The 21,421-nt window shown below is 39.3% G+C and overlaps 1 protein-coding gene across 3 annotated transcripts in view; it reads left to right on the forward strand.

Annotated features, from left to right (window-relative positions):
• PPARGC1A (PPARG coactivator 1 alpha) overlaps positions 1 to 21,421 on the forward strand; it is a 628,607-nt gene that overhangs the window by 500,733 nt on the left and 106,453 nt on the right. The window contains exon 1 of one of the 3 annotated variants that reach the window (XM_033106264.1): positions 16,863 to 16,963. The exons of the other annotated variants lie outside the window; for them this stretch is intronic. Coding sequence (XP_032962155.1) covers positions 16,946 to 16,963 — 18 coding nt within the window. The 5' untranslated portion in view covers positions 16,863 to 16,945. Of the gene's footprint in view, positions 1 to 16,862; positions 16,964 to 21,421 lie in introns of those variants that run through there. 3 annotated transcript variants of the gene reach the window in all.

A 21,421-nucleotide genomic window follows, 5' to 3' on the forward strand; every position in this document is an offset into this window, starting at 1 on the left:
TCCATTGTATCTGTCAGGAGTAAACCAAACAAACACACTGAGAGCTAAAACGCTAGCAACGCCTTCACCTCGGACCCAGGGAGTTAGTACCTGACCAGGGACTATTGAAGTCAACTCTTGCTTTTGCTCTTGGTTTGTTATTAACATTAAGAAATCAAAGGAAAGTGAACTAATAAAGCTAATCCTCTTAAAACATGACAGAGTTTAAAAAAAAAAAGAAAAGAAAAGTAAACCTTGCGATTGTGTGAACACAGCTAGTCCCTGCTGTTACTGGGCCAAGAAAGGAGGAAACTCCCTCAATAGCTATAGAAATTCAGACCACATATGGATGTGTACCTGCATATCTTGGCAAGAAAGTGAAGTTGTCTTAGAGATGCTCCTTTCTTGATGTGATGGGATGTTGAAGGCTCCCTGTCTTCTGTTAGATACAAAAGCTAAGCAATATACTTCGCCCCAGCTGGAATCAATTTCTCTTCAAGTGCCAAACACCCAGTCCATTAGGGGCCAGTTTCTAAGCTGCCTAACATTTCTCCTTTGCACTGAAGGATCTTTGGTGTTTGTATATCGATTTCCCTATCAGACGGCAAATTCCATAAGGTCAAAATCCAGCTCTGATTATCCCGGTTTTCTTTCTTGTTCTGCCCACCTTCTCGTAAGGGAGAAACATTTCACCAACGCTGTGGATATTCAATAAGGATCTGCGGAATGAATGAGATATTATTCCCTGTTGATGGATAATGAGGAAGGCTCAAATATGTAGGAAGTGTTCTCTAACATTTCTGACACCACATTATAATTTGGGGACTGGCAGAGGCATGCTATTTAGGTGAATGCCATATTTTCCTTGAAACCACAGAATTATTATTTTTCTTTCAGATTCAGCTTCCTTTTGAAAGCTGAGTCCAAATAGCTTTTCTTCCCAACTAACCCATGAAATCTACACGGGTCAAATTTCCCTTGTATTCAGTAAGGCTCCATGTGTCTTTTACAATATATTCCAGAAGAGCCATGCACAACATGTATGTATCTTATTAACCCCTCCCCTGCCACTGCTTGTGCTTGATGGGATCTGAGGCTTTTCAGGCAGTTCTATTGTTGCCAGTGAAATGTCAAACAAAATTGTGTTCTGCATGCCCAGGGGAGCTTTACACAAGGAGCTGCGTAGCCCCCTGGAGCCTGCCATGTACTGCAGTGTGTTGGTTAACATAAGGGCAACCAAATCAAATCCTACGCCTGTCCTGGCCAGGGACTGAGAGCTGGAGACTGGAGGAGAAACATAGTTTTAAATTACAAAATGTTTCACTCCTAAGCGCTTCTCTTTGTGAAGACTTTCTCAGGAATTGAAGAATCCCTTCTCATTCAATTAAATTCCTTACACTCTCCACCCCCACCAACACATACACACACTTGGTTATCTGAGGACAAGAGTTGGGTTGTTTACCATTTTCCCAGAGTACAAAGTCTTGAAGAGTTTAATTGTGAATGTAATCTGAAGAATCAAAGTCAGCCCCATTCCTCAGAAGAATGTGACAAGTGGGAGGAAGGAATTGTTCCTTTGCCCAATGCTCAAAGTGGAGTATCCCACTCCTTTTCCTGTGAGAAGGGTGGTAGGAGGCAGGTGGGTGGGTGGCGTGGGGGCACTGAGTTATTCTTTTTACAGAAGAACCCCTACTCCTTTGGGCTGTGCCCTCCTGGCTTCTTGCTGTTTACTTGGTGGGCAAATCCAGGCAGGGTCTGGGTTGTGTGGCTGGTATATCCTCCGCAGAGACGGAGTTGTGTCTGGGACAGGCTCTCTGTTTGGTGCTGGAACTGTTTGGAAGAACAGGAGGAACCTGAATCTGGCCAGGCTCTGGCCATTTCAGGCAAGGAAGGCAGGAAGGAGGGTTCTAGAAGCTGAGTGATGACATGGTAGGATATAGGAGAGTACGTAAAAGAATTCCAGGAAAACCTGCGTCTCTTTTCTCTTTTCGGAGGTTGGGGGAGGGGTGGGATTGGGGAGATGGGAGGAGGAAAATTAGGGTAGGAAGCGGAAATGATGAGACTACAGTTGACCCTTGTACAACACAGCTTTTAACTGTGCAGGTCCACTTACACACAGATCTTTTTTTCAATAAACACCTGTACTGTTTCCAATCAGTGGTTCGGAATCAGCAGATGCAGAGGACCAACTGTATGTACTCCCCCCATTTTATACCAGACTTGGACATCAATGGATTTTGGTATCTGCAGGGAGTCCTGGAACAAATCCCCCACGGATACTGAGGGACAAGGAAATTTTGGGGGAGTCAAAAGTTATATGCAGATTTTCCACTGCATGGTGGTTTGGCCTCCCTAACTCCCACGTTGTTCAAGGGTCAACTGTAATTTCAGCGTTCTTCCAAGCTAAGTTTAGGGTTCCAGGGAAAATGAAGCTTTGGTTTGTCTGAGTACTATTTCAAGTGAAAGAATTATGGTATTTATGTCCGAATCAAATTGTCCAGGGCAGGCGGCACTGCTTGCCCACTCGTGGGTTCCATTTCCCACAGTGCATTGCCAAGCTGTTGGCCAGACAAGTATTTTCTGTACTTTAGTAGTTTAGTGGTAAAAGATGGCGACTTGAAGGCTTGACCACAGCATGAAAAACACTACCATCATGTGGGCTAATACAGATATTAACCTTGGTTCCATCTTTGTCTTTTTAAAATTAGATAGATCAAGTCATAGTAGCTGGAGGCCCCTTTCTAGGGATAAAGACCTGGTAGATCACTGAATTAGTTCATCACCTGCCACAGCAGAATACAATCCCACCTGTAGAAACTTCTTTGCACTTGATCTTAACCCATACCGTTATATTTATGATGCTCCTTTGAACATTGTGTGTTTTATCTTTTAAAATCAATAGACGGTTTCTGACAGACTGTGATGGGATTCCTTTATGCATACCACTCTTCTGGCTGAGTTAAAAATTACAGTCTCTAAAATGATTTCATTTACATTTGATCCTGGGTGGACTGCAAGGGTCAAACAGAGCAAATCAGACTTTTGGATCTCCACTCTTTGTTTTTTTTTTTAACAAACTCTTACCCACCACTGGTGGTTCTTGCTTTCCTATTCCTATTGTCTGGTTGACTATGTTGGCTTCAGTTATATCCATTTACTGTAATACTGACTCGATTCTTCCAGTTTGTCCCAAGTTTCAGGTACTTTTTCTTTGTCCTCCATTTACTCTTTCTGTGTCTGCTAAGCTACTTTATCAGCACATAAACTAAGGGAACATTCTGTCAACAACAATATTTTATCTAGGACTCCTGACCAATTAGGGTAAGGGCCATCTCTCAAATCCTACTTTCTATTTAGTAAGACGGTGGACTTTTTTAAAAGGCTGAAACAAGAGGAGAGAATCACCATTTATTTATTGGAACCTGGACTAGAGAGTGAGTGAATACTAAGTTGCCTCTCAAGAAGATCTGCAATTCACTTCCTTTTCAAAGGAAAAAAAACCCTCGTGTTTTATTAGATGGAAAGAGATTATTTCAAGCTGCAAAAGTTCTCCTTGAAGCACAATATCCTCTAAGATGTGTAGAATCATTGAATGCTAGCTTGATTTGGGACCTTAGAGATTTTCTATTGTCACGTCTCTATTTTAGGGATGGGAAAACTGAGACCTATAATAGTTACATGAATTTGTACAAAGTCATGTATGTGGCAAGTGGAGAACTAGTATATGAAGCCCAGTGTTCAGGGCTCTGAGACTGATCTTTTCCCCATGCAATCATACAAAAAAGCATTTGTTGAGTACATTTGATATAGCTAGTAGTGTGCTTAGTGCCGTAGAGGCTAAAAAGAATGAAGATAAAAGTTTGCTGCCCTCAAGGACCTTTATGATTTTATTTTTTTAAAATAAGACATATCCAAAATGAAGAAACTGGAGAAAGTTAAAACCTAACATATAATCAAGTGCTAGATGGTGAAGTGTGGATGGGGGCACTCAATATTAACCATGTCGGGTCATGGTTATAAAATAGGTCCTCAGATAACTCACAAATAACCAATAGAATAGAGCTATTCAGAGAGACCAGCAGAGGACAAAGGAGCAGGGCCAACGTGAAATAAATGGAATGGGAATGGCAAATACTTGACACACAGGCCACATAACCTATTCTTTTTTCATGGCAGACATCACTCATTGATTGCAGAATTTTCCCTAGAGTTCAGACATGGTTGACTATTTTTAAACAGTATATTCCTGGTAACCATTATGAAATAGTTGAAATAGGTAGGAGACAATGAATTCTATGTGCTAATCTCCATGTTGGGATAAAAAGAACTTTCTGGTTAGAGTGGTTTTAATATTAGGAGATAAAAACACATAAGCCCTCTCTTTGATACTCACGAATAATATTTGTCATGATGATTGATCCATTATTAAGAGATCTGAAATGTTCATGTATAATCTATTTGAATTTAAATTATTATTTTTGTCATGTTGGATCTCCCCAAATCTAGTAGTGTTTACTATATATAGTGTGTGTTACATATTGGCCATGCAACAAACATCTGTTCAATGAATGAAGCTCATTGAGACATTAATTGTAGCCTTGAAAAGGTGAAAGGCCAGAGTTTTATAAGCTGAACTTAACCAGCTCATGCTGGGACCTGAGCCAGGAAGTGATACACACACTGTATATTTCAATCTATCAGCCACCTTCTTCGCAGAATTGGTATCAGCAGGGCCCTCTGTTTCCTGCCATGCACATTTGCTCTAAGTCACAACATTAATTAACAAAGAAACTTTATTGCAAAAAAGTGTAGCAATTTCAAATGACTGTTCTTCATGCAATTGGATGCCCTATCCAACTCCATCCTACCAAAAATGCTATGGCAGGTTTTATTTTCTGAGAACACATTGGTACTTTTATTTTAATTTCAGTTATTAATCAATGAGATTGTAAAATATGTGAGATCGAGATCGTTAGTCATCATTTCAACTGTTCTCCACAAGTGAACAGTATTTATTAATTATTTACTACTGTTATGCGGTATTCTGTTAGGCAAAGGTGAGAGAATAGGACATGCTTTCAAATCTCCAGGAACTCAGAGTATAGGTTGAGCAGTGATGTACAACTGTAAATTTTGCCACTTATAACATGTGTACTTTACATGGTAGCTGTTCAGTAAATACTTGTAGATATCACCTTTTTCTTTATGTCCTCAACATGGGATTAGCAAATACGTATTTCACCTCTCCTGCCTGTTCCAATTGTTTCACAGTGGCTTCTTGGAGTTCATTGTCAATAAAGATTCTGATGCCATGGGCACATTCTGAAAAGGGCAGCAGTCAGTGAGGGATGCCAGTCTATGAGCAAAGGAGAATGAATGAGGTGGCACATGCCAAGAGAAAGTACACAGCCTTTGTACTGAGACAGACCCTTGAGAATATTCCCAAACACCTCCTCTAGTTCTGACTTAGCATTTTATGTGTCATTCGTGTTCAGATGTGGGAACCCTAAATGCCTTGCTTTTTTGAATGAAGGTGTGAATACAATTAGATTGAAGCATCATTTCCAGGGCATTAAAGATATAGTGAAAGAAGACCTTTCAGGAGTTTCATGATGATGTCTAGATATTTATTTTTAAAATAATGATGATGATAGCTAGCATTTGTATATTACTTTGTAGTTTATAAAGCACTTCCACAAATTGGAAACAACCTAACTGTCTGTGAATGGAGTATTGGCTGAATAAATCAAGGCACTTTCCCACAATTGAATAGTAGGCAGCTATTACATAGAATAACGTAGATCTTTATTTGCTGATATGAGGTAACACCCATGATAAGTTTTTAAAAAGCAGGTTTCAGAGCAGTATATTGTGTCTAACTCTGTTTAAAAATTATATTTTCATAAACAAATTATATCTGTATGTTGGCATGGCATAGAAATAAATCTGGAAATTTATACAAGAAAATGCTAATAGTGGTTGTCACTGTTTACTGAGATATAAAGGATTTTTACTCTTATTTTCATCTTTTTATATTTTCTGAAAGACTTATGATGAGCATATGCTACTTTCATAAGAAGAATCTATTAAAAACTTTAGCACATTCACATATATTAAGAACGTCTGATCCTTATGATGACACCAAGAGTAGTTATTATCCATGTTTTATCAATGAGGGTCACAAGTTCAAATTCATTGCCACTACTTAACTTTATCATGTGCCAAGCAATGTTCTGATTGATTTACGTATATAAACTCATGTAATTCTCATAATGATTCTTTGAAGAGCCTATTATAATCTCCATTTATGGACGAGGCACAGAGCAGCTAAGTAAATTATCAAATGTCACACAGCCTACAAGATTTTAGAGCCAGGATTTAGACCCAGGTTGCTTGACTCCAGCGTCCATATGCTTCACAATTATGCTACGTTGTCTGATAGAGGCAGAGGGCAGAAGGTGGCCCTTGTAATTGAACTTGGATGTTTCGGCTCCAAATTATGTTCCTTTGTCACTGCACATTTGCATATGCCTTTTATGTTATACTTGTCATGGCCATTTTCTCCTCACTCCAACATAGCCTCAAAACCTGGTGTAGTATATTTAGGGGGTTTCATGATAAATTTCTCTGGAATTCAGTATTGAGGATAAAATCTCTCTGGACTACATGAGTGTGTGTGTGTGTGTGTGTGTGTGTGTGTGTGTGTATACACCAGGGGTACCAAAAAATATACACACGTGACTTTTATTCATCTTTTGTTATCAATATATAATGAGTATTACAATTTTAATATTTTTTTTCTTTCTTAAAATACGTGTACGTTTTTTGGTACCCTTTGTATATGTACTACCATGTGTGCCAGGCACTATTCTAGGTACTTGAGATAAAATAATAAACAAAACCCAAAAACTCCCATTCTCATGCACCTTCTGTTCTACAGGAAGGGAACAGAAAATAAGCAAAAGACACAGAATTTAGAAAATTGATTAGTGCTCCAAAGAACAATACAGAAGGAACAGGGGCACGAATGGCTGGGCACTGGGAAGGGTGTGGGGTTCCAACTGAACTAGAGAAGTCAGGGAAGTCCTGTTTCCTTTTGTCTAATAATGAATATTTATTGAACTCAACGCACTTTGCGTTTTGTCCAAACAGCCAGGAAACACAGAGCTAAATTCAGAACTCAGTTACAACAAAGCAGTACATTCCAGGTATATACTAGCATTTACTGCCTTCTGCTTTTAACCTGATTTAATATGGTTTTCCTTTGTATTGTCTTGTTTCATGTGTCTAACTTTGAATGTAATCCAGAATACCATTTTTGGAAGTAGAGAGGATACACATTTGAAACATCAAAAAAATGAGTGGAGTTAATGAAAAGTACAAAAGAAACCAAACAGCTCATTTTCCTTTAGCCCAGAGGAATCGCTCGTTCTTCATACCTGTATTGACTGTTGAGTAATCTCATCTCTGATGTGATTGGGGACTCTTCCTTTTCCTTTATTGCTTTCTCCCCAATGCATACCACTCCCCCCTCCTAATTTTCATTTCCAAGAAGGTCTAGATTTGTGTTTGTTGGATACAATTGGCCTTTTTCTTTTAAGATACAAAAATCTTTACTCTTGTATTGCTGCAACCTTACTGAGTGATGGTGGAACTTCCTACAACCGTGGTGATACTTCGCAGGAATTGTGAGTATTGATGGATGGATGTTGTAGTTTTCTCTAGTAATTAAAACTACAGTTATTTATAAGGCTTCATTTAGAAATTGTTGCAATATATAGTTGCTGTTAATGGATGGCAAATTCATGCTATTTATCAATAATGCAAGATATTTATATCAGCATGTTCTGTTGCTGTGCTCACACTTTAAGCACTGAGCCCATTAGAAACAATGCATTATTCTAACATTACTGGCTGGGAGGTAATTAAAAACACCAGTGCTGACTGACATCCCAGGTAGCTGTGCGAGATTCAGGCCATGTTGACCTGCAGTTAACATGGTGTCTAGCCCTTAGTCACACACAGCAAAAGAGGAAGTTTTGTTTTAAAATATAATTTTGAAGACCTCTCTCTCTCATGCATGTTAACAGTATTTCTCTCTGGTTGCTTTCTTTGTATAAGGATAGGACAAAACACTCTCAACACATTTCTATAGTTTGTATTCAAAGTCAGATTCTCAATTTTTCACAGAGTTTAGGAGATGGTATATTTACGCTTACGACAAGCTCTTTGCCAGATTGTGGGACTCATAGAGCGTGACATTGCGGGTGTCTGTAGGTATCTCAGTCTCTTCCATTAGATTTAAGGGCAGAGATTATGTGTTCATCAAATTGGTGTCTCGCAGTGTAGTGTGCCTTTTAGACAGTAGGTGACCAACAACTCTTTGAAGAGTAAATATGTGAATTTATGCCGGTGTGATCATCTTATAGGAAAGGGTTTGGAAAATACGTACTAGGTTCCCTGTGATATGATGAGAATGAGTCGCTAAATGTAAAGGATGTAGAACAATGCTTGAAACATAGCAAACACTCGATAAAATTTAGCCATTATGAGTATTGTTTGTTATATTGAGTATTTCCAGGACACCGCACAGTGCTCAGCACCGAGTTCAGCTTTTTTGATTTGTTTAAGAAACGAATGCATGAGTGAACGAATGAATCTCTTCCAGAACAGGTTAGCTGTCCATTCTCTGAGCTTCCCATGCCTCCATCATTGCTTTACTCCAGGATAGTCTGCTAATATAATTATTCTTGTTTACCCATCTGCTCACTTACTAGCCTATGGTGCTCCAAAGGGAAGACTTCAGTCTTCTTTATCTTCCCAGTCCTAGGGCGAGCACAGCCTATGGAACATGGCTGGCACTCAGTGCATGGTTTGTGAATGAATGGATGTAGCGATGGGTGAATGAATACGTGCCTCATCCGTGATGCTCTGGTAGCTCGGAAGTGAAATAGTTTCGGTTGAAACTAAGTAATAGAGGGAAAAAAAAAAAAAAAAAAGCCCTACCTTCCTCTATGTAGCTATGGAATTCTGGCATTCATTCATGTTCAACACATTTACTGTATTAAGTTGTTCCATCACCATTTTAGATGATGTTTTTAAATCATCTCTAAGCCTTATTATATTTGCATTTTCTCTCTTCCGAGAGTCCTAAATTTGCTTTTGAAATCACATTAAAAGTTACAATTCTAGGTGTTTAGACATTTCACCCATTGATCTACTACTGAAGAAGGGCTGTATTTATTACATGGGGGTGGGCGTGAGAGAGAGAGAGAATGAATTTAAGAGTTAAATTTGTTAATATTCTGTGAGCCCTGGTAGCACATAGTGAGCATTGAATGTCTTGAAAAATGTTGTGTTAGTTAGGATTCTCCAGGGAAGCAGAGGAACACAATATTTGTATTTATGTCTATCAGGCCAGCGGGCTAGAAACTCAGGCAGGACTTCTAGGGTTACGGTCTTGAGGCAGAATTCTTTCTTCTGAGGGCAACCTCAGTGTTTGGTCTTACCGTCTCCGACTGATGAGGCCGACCCATGTTATAGAGGGTCATCTGCTTTGCTTAACATCAACTGATTATAGACTTTAATTATATCTGCAAAAGACTTTCACAACGACACATATATTAGTGTTTGAGCAAACCTCTGGCCACCATAGCCTAGCCAAGTTCAAATGTAAACAACCCGATGCGTAATATTTTACGATTCTTAGAGAATCCTCATAAGACCCCAAGAAGGGAACTAAGGCATAGAGAGCCTTCACACCTTTCCTCAGCCATTTGGCTAGGAGCCGAGGTCAGTGTCAGAGTCAAGGGTGTGAGTCCCTGCTCTGTACCCTCAGCCTGGCTGAGCAAACACAACCAAAACCCTGCTTTTGAAAATGCCATCTCTTCCCCTATAATTCTCTGTATTTCTTCGTTGTTTTTTTTTTTTAACTTTTCTAAGAAATTTTCCTCCTTAAAATATTAGTTTCTCACAGTGGGTATATTTTCAAACTAATCCTAATGACCTCTTTATGGTTCAACCTTTTCATTTTGTGTTCATTCAGTTTGTAATGGGTTACATTTGGAGACACGCAGCTCCTGAACTGCTCTTTAAAAGCCACCAACATTCATTTCAGTATATATTTCTTGATGAAATTCACACTCATGAATCATTATGTCTTTAGGCCATGGTGGACACTGTCAATTTTTTTGTCCAGTTGGAAAGTGATTAGCTAATCACAGTCAAACACGTGTTTTGTAGTTAAATTCACGATCACTTATCTCAGTTTATCAACAGTTAACAGAAGATGCGGTCAGACTGGGGGCCCATTAGGAAGATCATCAGGTGCTATCAGAACGGATTGTGTGTTTACGTCAGGGCTCTAATTGTACACCATGGCTGTCATTTCAAGGTTTCAGATCATTACCATAGACCATGTGAACTCATGTTAGAATTATGTGACTCCATGTCTCTGTCCCCACAAGATTATAAACTCTTGAGGGATTAGACTGTATTTCATTCATATTTGTGAGAAAGATCAGTGGAAAATGTCATGCTCTTGTTAATCCAAAGATGACAAAGGCAATTATTTTTACAGAGTGTACCCCATGCTGTGCTAGGCACACAGAGAATGGTTTCAGAGTAGGGGAGATAGGAAAAAGGTTCTTTCTGATAATGCCTACCTCTTCTTCCTCATTCTCTTCCAGGCAGCCTGGGTTTTTCTGATCTTTGTGTTTTACTCACGATGTCCTGCTGATTCCTCTGTTGGTCCAGACTCATAGGTTCCAGTCTCCCTATTAGCCTGTGGATTCTGTAGGACCAGGCATTGGGTCTTATTCAACTGTGTAGCTTTAGTCCTGCACACAATTTTAATTAGTAAAGATTTAAAGCTGTGGCAGGTGGTAGAGGGCAGTAGTTAGGTGGAGGGGTTAAGGGCATGTGCTGTAGAACCAGGCTGCCCACGTTCAAGTCCCATCCTTACCACTTATTAGATGGGTGGCTTTGGTAAAGGAACCTCTGTGCCTGTTTCTCCATCTGAAAAAAAGTGGGGTGGTACTCATAATTCCCATATTATTAAGATAATATATATATAAAGACCTTGGAATAGTAGTAGGTCCATGGTGGACATCATACATCAGGTTTTCTTTTTAAAAAGTAAAACCACATTTTAAACTGCTCTTGTTTTTGTATGTCTTGTCTTCTAGTGACTTACTGGAATTTGGGGGGTTAAAGATAGATTTTCAATAAGATCACATGAGCAACTGCATTCTACCACCTGGCTGAGAGCCAAGTTTGGGTTCTCACTACCTTTTATATTTCTTTGCATTTCCCTTAGCAGCTAACATTGGGCCTTGTATGATTCATCATTTGTCACCAGGACTTTTTATTTTCTAGTGCCCTTAGTATTGAGGAGAACTAGCATTTAGCAAGTATCTACCAGGTACCCAGCTAGGTATCTGGTCCTTACATTCTTCTTGAGGACAATGGTGTCATCTCTATTTTATAGAGGCTCAAGGAGATTAAGTATCTTGATCTGTTTCAAAGAGTTAGGAAGTATCAGGGCCTGGTTCTGCCCCCAGTTCAGTTTCATTTCAAAGGGAATGCTTTCACTTCCTCATTATCCTTCCTCTTTCTGCCTCTTATCCTTCTTGGATACCAGCAGGCACCCCAAAAGCTGGAGAAATCCACATGCTCTTTTGCAGCCAAGTGTGCCTCTTACAAGCTTTTATTCTGGATTCCTTTTATTGAAGGGCCTATGAATGGATGGGCCGGTCCTGGCAAACCACATCTCTGTTTTCATTTATTTGTATGTTGGCACCTACACAGAATTACCCAATACGACACTAAACTAGTACTGAGTAGGGCACCCAGCAAAGCAGGGCACCCATGCAGAGGCAGCAAAATTGTACCTTTGAAAGACTATTATATTTGATCATTTCCAGTAATCATCGAAGCAGCTATTATGACAAAGATGAGAACTCAGTTGGGCTTCTCTATGTACGTGTAATTTAGTAGTAAATCTAGTTTTTATTCTGAATTACAGGTGTTGCAGTGGCCTCTAAAAGTCTTCACAGAACCTGGCTGGCGTACTCTTTCTAGGCTGTTTATGCGTTTCATTAGGTCTGCTTTCAAGGGCCTAACTGATCCCCCCCTCTTCTTCCTGAACACACCTGCTATTGTTGTGTTCACAGGTGGGTGTGTAGGTTGATCATGAGTCTGCCCTTCCACTCACTTTGAGACTGTCAGCATGTTCAGGGCAGAAAGCTCAAAAAGCTCACACAAGGAAGGACCCGGCCTGCTCCTGGGCCATCTTTCGGGGTGTAGTAGATTCTTACTGATTTACTGCCTCTTAACACGGTCTGTGTCCCCTCTTATGTTGTACACTTGTGCAGATGGATACACAGATCCCCACACATGTGGCTCGATGTAGAGACATTTGTGGTGTATATCTTTCCCTTTGTCATGGCATTGTGGGGCTCAAGTCGTTCTTTGACCCAGTCGAGCCTCTTAGCAAGGATTTTCAGTTTTAACTTTAATTTTTAGAATCGATTTTATCTACCTTTACAAGGTCGGAAGACTGAATGGTTAGTATTTACTAGGCAGAGCTCCTGTATGAGGAGAAAGAAGTCCATTGCACATACTTCGACAAGTCTACAGTTACTGTCTGAGACTATAAATAACTACTGCAGACATGAATTAAGAGATAGATTCTTTGTGGATAATTTTCCCAGCAGTATGCTGTCTTCTTTGCTGTTCCCTGTTCCCCTTTCAAGAGGGGACAGCTACTGATAATATTTAGAAAAACAATATATAGATTCCGAGAATACATTTCTTGTCTCCGATATCACTAGTTTGCTTTACTTATTTTAAACTTTGGGCAATGCTAGAGTAGCTTTGTGATGCTGATATTTAAAGAAAGCTTTGGTGCTTATGAATAATCTGTCAGGTTTTCCTTTGTTGTTCTGAATGGGCTATTACTCCATCTATTTAAGAGGTTTCAATTTTCTGATTTTTATATGTAGTCCACGATAATTTTGCCTTTAAATACCTGAAGTGATGATTGGTGTTGGAAAATGGGGACAATGTCTGTCACTGGTTCTTTTAAAGAAAGGTACATTTGGTGACAATTTGCACTATATCTTTCCTCATACCTTTGCTCAAACTGGCAATGACTAAGCACTGGCAGTGAATCCAAATATTTTTTTTTCCCCATTTTAAAATTTTCAAGATTTTTTTTTCCCCACACGAATCTTTGATCTTTAAAAATGCCACTGAGGCTCACTTTATGCCCCAAGCAGAGATGTCCTTCCTTCCGTCTATACATGTGAACCACCCACAGAGGGGGACCCGTGAGCCCTGGTCCCCATACACGTTTGTGTATTCCACAGTCTCAGTGTCCACTCCAAGGGATAACAGGCACAGAAATCTTTATTGCATGTGTTTTATTTTGAAATAGTCCAGGAAAGGAAGGAGAGGAAAGGCTGAGAGGACAAAGAAATAGTCGGAGCTGTGAAAGTTGAATAATGAAATAAACGGACATTTGCGTGTCACCCACTGCAGACCAGGCACTCGGCAGTCCCCTTACCTACCTCCCTGCAGCTCATGCTGTTGAATTCCCATGATAAGCCTGTGGGGGTAGGTATTGTCCCTGTTTTCTAGATGGACAAGTGAAGACATGGAAAAATGTAATGGTGGTATTGAGATATTGGGGTATTGAGGTAGAGTGTACTGAAATGGCTTCACAGTCCTGTTCGTGTCCCTGATACGCTTGCTGAGTGCCTGGCCTTCACAGCCAACGTATGTCTGCATTCATCTGCGTGTTGATTCTGCTTCGAAGTATTTATTCCAAACAGTAGAATTTGCATATCTAGAAAGGGATCATGAATGTGGACTTGGCTTAATGCTCTTTGAGAAAGTGAGTTTCTTTTCTTTTTCTTTCTTTCATTCTTTTTTTTTCTTTATCACCACCTTCAGACCAGACCTCAAAATATTACATGATCAAAAGTATGCAGCTTTCATTCCTATGGAGTTATAATCAGTGTGGTTTAGACTTTTTTTAGGTGTGGTGGTAATGGTGGCCATGGGGATTTCAGAATTAACAATGCCTACCGCCCCAAATGGCCAGAGGCCATCCCTGTTTCCCTTTGTTCTTCTAGGCTCCTGAAGGTGTGAGGGTTTCAGAGGAGGCGGCCTTTTCTGGCTTTGTACTCTGAGGTATTTTCTTTAGGACCTGCCCCATTGAATGAGGAAGGCCCTCCTGTTTGCCAGGCTACACAGGTATTTTGGACCTTAGTTATAATTATTTCAAAACTAGAGCCAGTGTTCTCCAAGCCTACAGTTAATGTTTTTTGGAAATACATTCAATGGAATTTGTTTTATTTATATTTCCTGGATCAGAGGAGATTAAAACACGATATAATTTAGCCTCCCTTTCTGAAGACTTGAACCACAATGCGTTTTGAATGGATCTAACTCATGTGGATCTTTTCATGTTTGACCACTTCCAAGCGAAGGCTATAGAATGTATATTGGAAGTTGATTCCGTTATTGCTGTCAAGAGTCAAGGTTAAAATCTATTTGCTGAGTTTTGTTCTAGAGTAATGTAAACATTTTGTATGGACTTTATGCTACGGACTTGTATGGAAACACATTTGTGGCATGGTAGTAAACACCCGGTAATATGGTTTGCCGTGTGGTCTTAAGATGTGTTCTAATCTGGCTTTTGTTTGCAATTACCATCTTCAAAAAGAACCTTTCTATTTTTTAGGGGGAAGGTGGCGTTGTAATAAGGGCTCTGTCTCTTCTGGGGGTGCGCTCAGTGATCTGAATCAGACATCCCAAGTTCACTTTCGAGGTTGATCTGCAGAGAAAGGTGCATTCTTTTCCATGATATGCCTGCTCACATTCGTAGATACTTGTCGTGCGGCTTCTTTTGACCAGAGCAGGGTACTATGGGCAGCTGTGTTCCTGTTTGAGTCCTGCCTTTTCTTAATTTCCAGCTTTAGCTACGTGTGTGGTGTTTTTATTTTCCTTCTGGACATGAAGCAGTGTTTCCCTTCTGATTTGTGGGGAGATTCCTAAATGTCTAAGTTATGTGACTGTTGGACATAAAAGTGCCATTTTTAAAATTCTTTTTCACAGTCTGCTCATCAAGAGAAAAATGTCTGCAGTCAGGCAACAATGACTTTAGGTCCAAGGTCTCCCACATACCAGCATTTTGTCTCTAGAAAAGTTACTTAACCTCTCTAAGCTTCAGTGAGTTTATCCCTAGAATCAACATAATAACAGGACTGGGTCTTACAGTTCGTGGAAGAATGAAGTGAGATAATCCAGGTAACACCTCAGCACAGTGCTTGGCACACAGTACCTACCCACTTAACATTGGCTATCATTTCTTCAGTGCTATTATTTTCACTCTAGCTCAAGGAGATGTGAACTTTAGAGAAGTAAAGAGGACCCTGTTCTTTGGAAGTTGAAGGAGAATAGGGGGAAACAAGAATACCGTGCTTCGTTTCTCATCCTTCACACTTGTTTATTACAGTGGTGGGCTACCATGGAAACATTCAGGATTAAGATGGCATTATTGAGTTAAGCATTCAAGGAACATCTCAGGAGGGAAAAGCTGTAACGTGCACACATGCCATAGGTGGCTTTCAAAGGAAAGGGCTCTTTGGGGGTGCACAAGGGATGGCAGTTACTAACTTCCTCATCTCACGGAGTTTCCTGAATTCTCTGAGAGAATTACGATCAAGAGCTGTCACTGTGATCATTACCCTTCGTTTGCCCCTTTGCAGACCATTCCATGAAGTTCCATGAAGTTGTCAGTAGTTATAGCCAGAATTTCAAAATGCGAAGTCGCTCTTTATGTACCAGGGAGTGTGGCTTTCCAAAATAGATTCTGAAGTCAAAAAGAACTCAGAGTGTTTTCTGAGAAGGGTTGACCTCCTTTCATGCCACTTACTGTGAATTAAAGCTGCAAGGGAGAACTCGTTTGGGCACGTGGTTCGGCATGTAGAGCTGTCGCTGCCAGGGAACAAGATTTGTGTTTCTAAGGAGATACAACAAAAAGGAGAATGCTTTAGGAGCCAGCGGCTGTCAGAGTGTAAAAGTATCTATGTTCAGAAAGAGAAACAGAAGTGGAATTAAGGAATTTTATACACACGTTACGGGGGGCCCTTCTGCTCGTAATTCTTAAGTGCAAAAGCAAATACGTAGTTGTGGCCACAGAGGGCTTAGGACGACTCAGCTGATTTTCATTCTCAGACTCAAGCTGGATTGGGTTGGTACTGACCTGCCCTGTGCATGTGATTTTAAGACGGTCTGACTCTTGTCTGTCATTTTGTTGGGTTATATTAGTAACAGGGGACAAAGGGTGACATATTCCAGCAGAGGTTTGGGCAGCCACTTGGCAACCTATTCTGAATAAGAGAGAGGAGGAATACCCGAGTTTTACCAACTGGGGCAGCAAACAAGAGCCTTCTACCAGGATCTTTAATGCAGTTTCAGCCAGTTTGCAAATGTTTAGTCAGTTATTAGCTGAGAAGGGTGCCCTGAGTGGGTTCATTGGATAAAGTATCATCATAGGACAGAAATCACAGGGAGAGTGCACCAACGAAAAATTACAGTACAGCTATATTTACTTACTGCCTCTGCAATACGGTTTTATTTTCCACAGTTGGAAAGGGAACCACCTGTCTCAACTGCTGATGTCAGAAAGCTCCCTCGAGACACAGGGCTGCTGGAAAGCACATGATACTGTATATATTTGCTCTTACGTCCATATCTAGCTAAGATTGGGTTTCAAATGTGAGCCCTATTGTGGAGTTCATTGAGCAGTGACTTCCAGGTGCTCTCCCACGTCACCATGCCCTTGTGAATTAAAAAGTAGCGTGTGCAAGCCACTGTCGTGAGTGTTCCCTCAACTTGTATGCAAGTATTTACACTGCATTAAAATGAATGCCCCGTATCTTGGGGGTTCTCATCTATGGATCCCGTTTTGCAAGTGAGTATTAAGAGGCATTATCTCTGCCCCTGGGAGCCAGTGCTGCTGGTGTTCTGGTTTTTGTTTTATTTCTAATGATCAGGATTTTAGAAAACACACATCAGATTTGAAGGATTTTTATAAAAATAGTATGTGCCTATCTTTCTCCTTCTTTTGCTTTTTTTTCCTGGTAGCATGTCAGTGTGGAGAAATTGTAGAGTGGATGGAATGCTTAATGCCTAATTTGGAAAGACTGGATATTGTGATCATGCATTTCAAGGGACCTGTTGTGTTGTTGTTGTTGATGTTATTATTATTGTCGTCATTATGAATCTGAAGATTTTCAGAGTTGTATGACCCACTGCTCTACTTCTTGGTGCCTAGGGGAGAATTAGGCCTTTGAAACATAGTTCCTTAAGGAAATGTGAGGGCTACTGCATTGTACAACTCCAGGGGACACCATTTTTGTCATAGTCAAGGATTCATGCTTGAACTAGTCCACTGACTATATGTCCAATCCCAGGAAATATGATGCTATCAACATTGCTCAAACGTTACATAAAAATAGATGGGCGAAAAGGTGAAGGGGATTAAGAAGTACAAACTGCCAGTTATAAAATAAGTCACAGGGATGTAATGCACAGCAGAGGGAATATAATCAATAATATCACAATAGCTATGTAAGGTGACAGATAGTTTCTAGATTGATCATGGTGATCAGTAAATAAGGTATAGAAATGTCTAATCACTGTGTTGTACACCTGAAATGATTGTAATATTATATGTCAAGTATCATTTAAAAATAAAGAAAACCACTAGAAAACAAAACAGAACAAAAAAAATAGAAATTGTTACCAACAATTGCAGAAAGCTTGCTGTTAGTGAAGTTGTTCATTATTTTAATAGTATTATAACGTGCATCTGAATTTGAATATCTTTACCACCTTGCAAATTATATAGTTGTTAGACAAAATAGGTGGAAAACGGAGTCTCTGAGAGTGTAAATTATATTCTTGGGGCACATCAAATCAATGTCCTATTAATTTGCAGTCTTCCCATGATGCACACCTTCAATTAACTTAATATTTGAGGTGATGTTTGGTATCTTTTCTCAAATCCTAAAAATAGAGTACATAGCATGGGCTAAGACCCCCTGGTTCATCTAATCTTTCCCCCAGTGTAGGATTTTCCTCTGAACCATTAACAGTGTTATAAAATATGATTGATATTAATTATTATTTTGTGAAGTACTGCAATTCCTTAACATGAACTGAACTAGAAATAAATATATTACCATGAATTAAGATTTTTACTAGTCGCGAAAAAGAATTGGATGAAGGCACCTATGTGAAATCCTAAGTACAGGCATCAAATTGAATTAATGCCAGCACTGCCTTGAGATTAATTTGAGTACTGAATAAGAAACAGTATACCATAACATAACTGTGTTTACTGAATCATTTTTGGCATCAGGAACTAAAGCTACATTACAGATGCAACAACAGGCTTTTCTCCCTTGGAAGAGAGAGGCGGGTGCATTTTGTAATTAAAGTGAATGTTACCCTCTGAAAAATGCCGATAGTCTCCAGGAAGAAAACAAGTCTTCTTAAGAACCTTGCATCCCTGTATCTATCTCAGACTTTGCATGCTCTGTGTTGCTCTGGCCTTCTTCTGCATCCCATGAGGGTTTTGTAATGTGATCAGCTCGATTTTCTATACCTTCTTAATCTGGAGTACTGGGTAGACCTCAGTTTATAAATTTGCATCTCATTATTCTGTATATGTTTGGAAAACATGGGGAAGGTGTTGGAAGGATGGATTGGCTCAGGGATGTTCTAGAAGGGATTCCTGGTTATCTAGGGAGGATGGATTATACAGCATTTAATATAGTGTGGCATGAGCTGAATATTGTAAAGTCCCAAGGATCACTTTTCATGGCTGGGATGTGAATGGTGCCTCCTAGGGGTGTGCATTGCTCAGGCCCTGCTCTAATACCCCTTTTCATTCTGCCATTCCCTGATTCTACAATTCATTAATTTTCTTTGCCTGTATGAAATAACTTACTTGAGGGTAAGTGCAAAACTTGAAACCAGCACTGTCAAATTGGAAGATTATGCACATCACACATGTAATTGAAATTTCCTAGTAGCCACATTTAGAAAAAATAAATTTAATATATTTTATTTTCCCCAATATAGCCAAAACATTATATCAACATATAATCAATATAAATTCTTAATATTTTAATTCGATTTTTCATTCTAGAGCTTCGAAATGCTATTATATTTTACATTGATAGCTCGTCTCACTTTTGATTAGACACATTTCAAGTGCTCAGTTAGCCCTCTGTGGGCTGTGGCTGCTGAATGGGACAGCACTGTTTTCAGCTTATGTGCCAACTTGTCAGCATTTCATTACACAGAAAAACTACTTGTGAAAAAAACCTTAAATGTTTAAGACAAAATATAATGTATCTTTTATGTCATTTTTATCCATTTAAAAAGTGTGCATGATTAATCGCAAATGTGTGAGAAGACTGTGAATGCTAAGACAATATAGTTGATAGGCCACTGGTGGCAAAATTGACTTTATATTGAATTGTTTTGCTCCTGTGGCTTTGTTTTCCGTTCTTCCCCATAGATATCATCCTTTTAAAACATGGTTTGATACTCCGTGGTTCTTCTTCTCTTGTTTGCAAACTCTTGTCAGTTTTCATGTACCATATGGATGTTTTGCTTCTGAACAGAGCAACTCTTGAAAGATTGTTTCTGCCCTTGCTGCTTCTGGTCTATTTAGAGGTAGAGCCAGGGCAAGACTAGTACTAGGCTGGTTTTACTTTTCTTCAGGTATCGAGAAACTCATAGACACTTGGCATTCTGACAACTTAGGTGATGACTCGATGTGTGCACTCATAGAAAGTCAGCTTAATGTAAAACTTCAAAAGAAAGTCTGTTGTGCTTGTTTCTAGATCTTTTTTACATGAGGAAGCCAGGCAAAAGTCAACTTGTGCATTTATAGTAATGTTGGTTGGTGTGACATTGAGTTTGGTTTTTTTTTTTAAGATTTTATTAGGGAAGAGAAACAGGACTTTGTTGGGGAACAGTGTGTATTTCCAGGACTTCTTTTTATTGGGGAACAGCGGTGTGTTTTTCCTAGGACTCATCAGCTCCATCCAAGTCAAGTTGTTGTCCTTTCAATCTTAGTTGTGGAGTATTAATATGTGAATAGCAAGTATCATTATTGAGTACTTATTATATGCCGAGTGCTGGGCTTATTATATTATTTAACTATAACACCAAATATGCAAAATGCATATTTATATTACCATTGTCATAGATGAGGAATCTGAGGCTCAGATAGTTTAGGAGAGTCGCTTAGGATCACATAGATAAATACTGACTGGCCCCAAAGGCCATGTTCTCAGAGAAGGGGACCACCTTGCCAAAACAAGTCAATGACCCACTTCAAAATGAAATTTGAAGGAAGGGCAAAATACTAAAGTTTTAGAGTTAGAAGTTTCCTCCATTTCATTCATTTAGCAAATACTTTCAGAGAACATCTAATCTTATCCCATCTTTTGACAGAAGAGGAAATAGATCTAGAAAGTTGAAGTGGCTTTGCCCAAGGTCAAACAAACAAAGCTAGACATCAGGTCCTTTAATTCCTGCCCACTGCTATTTGCCCATGTGGTTTCATTGACTCTTTAATAAGAGAAGTTGAGCATTAAGAATTTTTTTTTTAACTGAAAGATAGCAAACTTTAAAAATTTTATCGTATAAGAAGCCTCCTTTCTCTTTCTTCTCAATGCATTTTAGACTTTTGATTGAAGCATAATATGAATACGGAGAAGTGCATGTATTATAAGGGTTTAGCTCTGTGAATTTTCACTAACTGAACATATCCATAGAAGGAGCACTGACAGCAAGAAATAAACCATAACTAACTTTCTGGAGCCTCTTACCCCAGACCATGACCCCAGCTCCCAACTGCCACCCAAAGCAACCTCGATCCTGACGTCCAAGTACTTAAATTAGGTATAGCTCCGTTTCTGTACTTATTTATAGACAGAATAGAATAAAAAGGTGTGAACTTTTTTGGTGTGTCTAGCATCTTTTGCTTCACATTATGTTTGTGGGATTTATCCACATTTAGATGTTTAGTCCAAGTTCATTCATTCTCATTGATGTATTTGCTTATACTTTTAAGGTGTAAAGCCTCAACAGCCATGATATTTTAAGTGGAATAACTAGGTTTATTGAACATTAATTATTATTTAAATTGCTTTTTCCCCCCTGGACATTATTAGTCATAGTTTCCCTTGATTCAGTCTAAAACAAAATAACAAAGCTCAAATATGGTGCCATCCTGGTTTCAGTGCTAGATACAATATAGCAAAGCACTCTTGGCCTGGGTTTTTTTGCAATATTCCACGTAGGGTAATATAATAGAGGAGACAAAGAGGGCACAGTCTGAAAATAC

The sequence above is a fragment of the Rhinolophus ferrumequinum genome, chromosome 5 (assembly GCF_004115265.2).
Source record: "Rhinolophus ferrumequinum isolate MPI-CBG mRhiFer1 chromosome 5, mRhiFer1_v1.p, whole genome shotgun sequence".
Lineage (NCBI taxonomy): Eukaryota > Metazoa > Chordata > Mammalia > Chiroptera > Rhinolophidae > Rhinolophus > Rhinolophus ferrumequinum.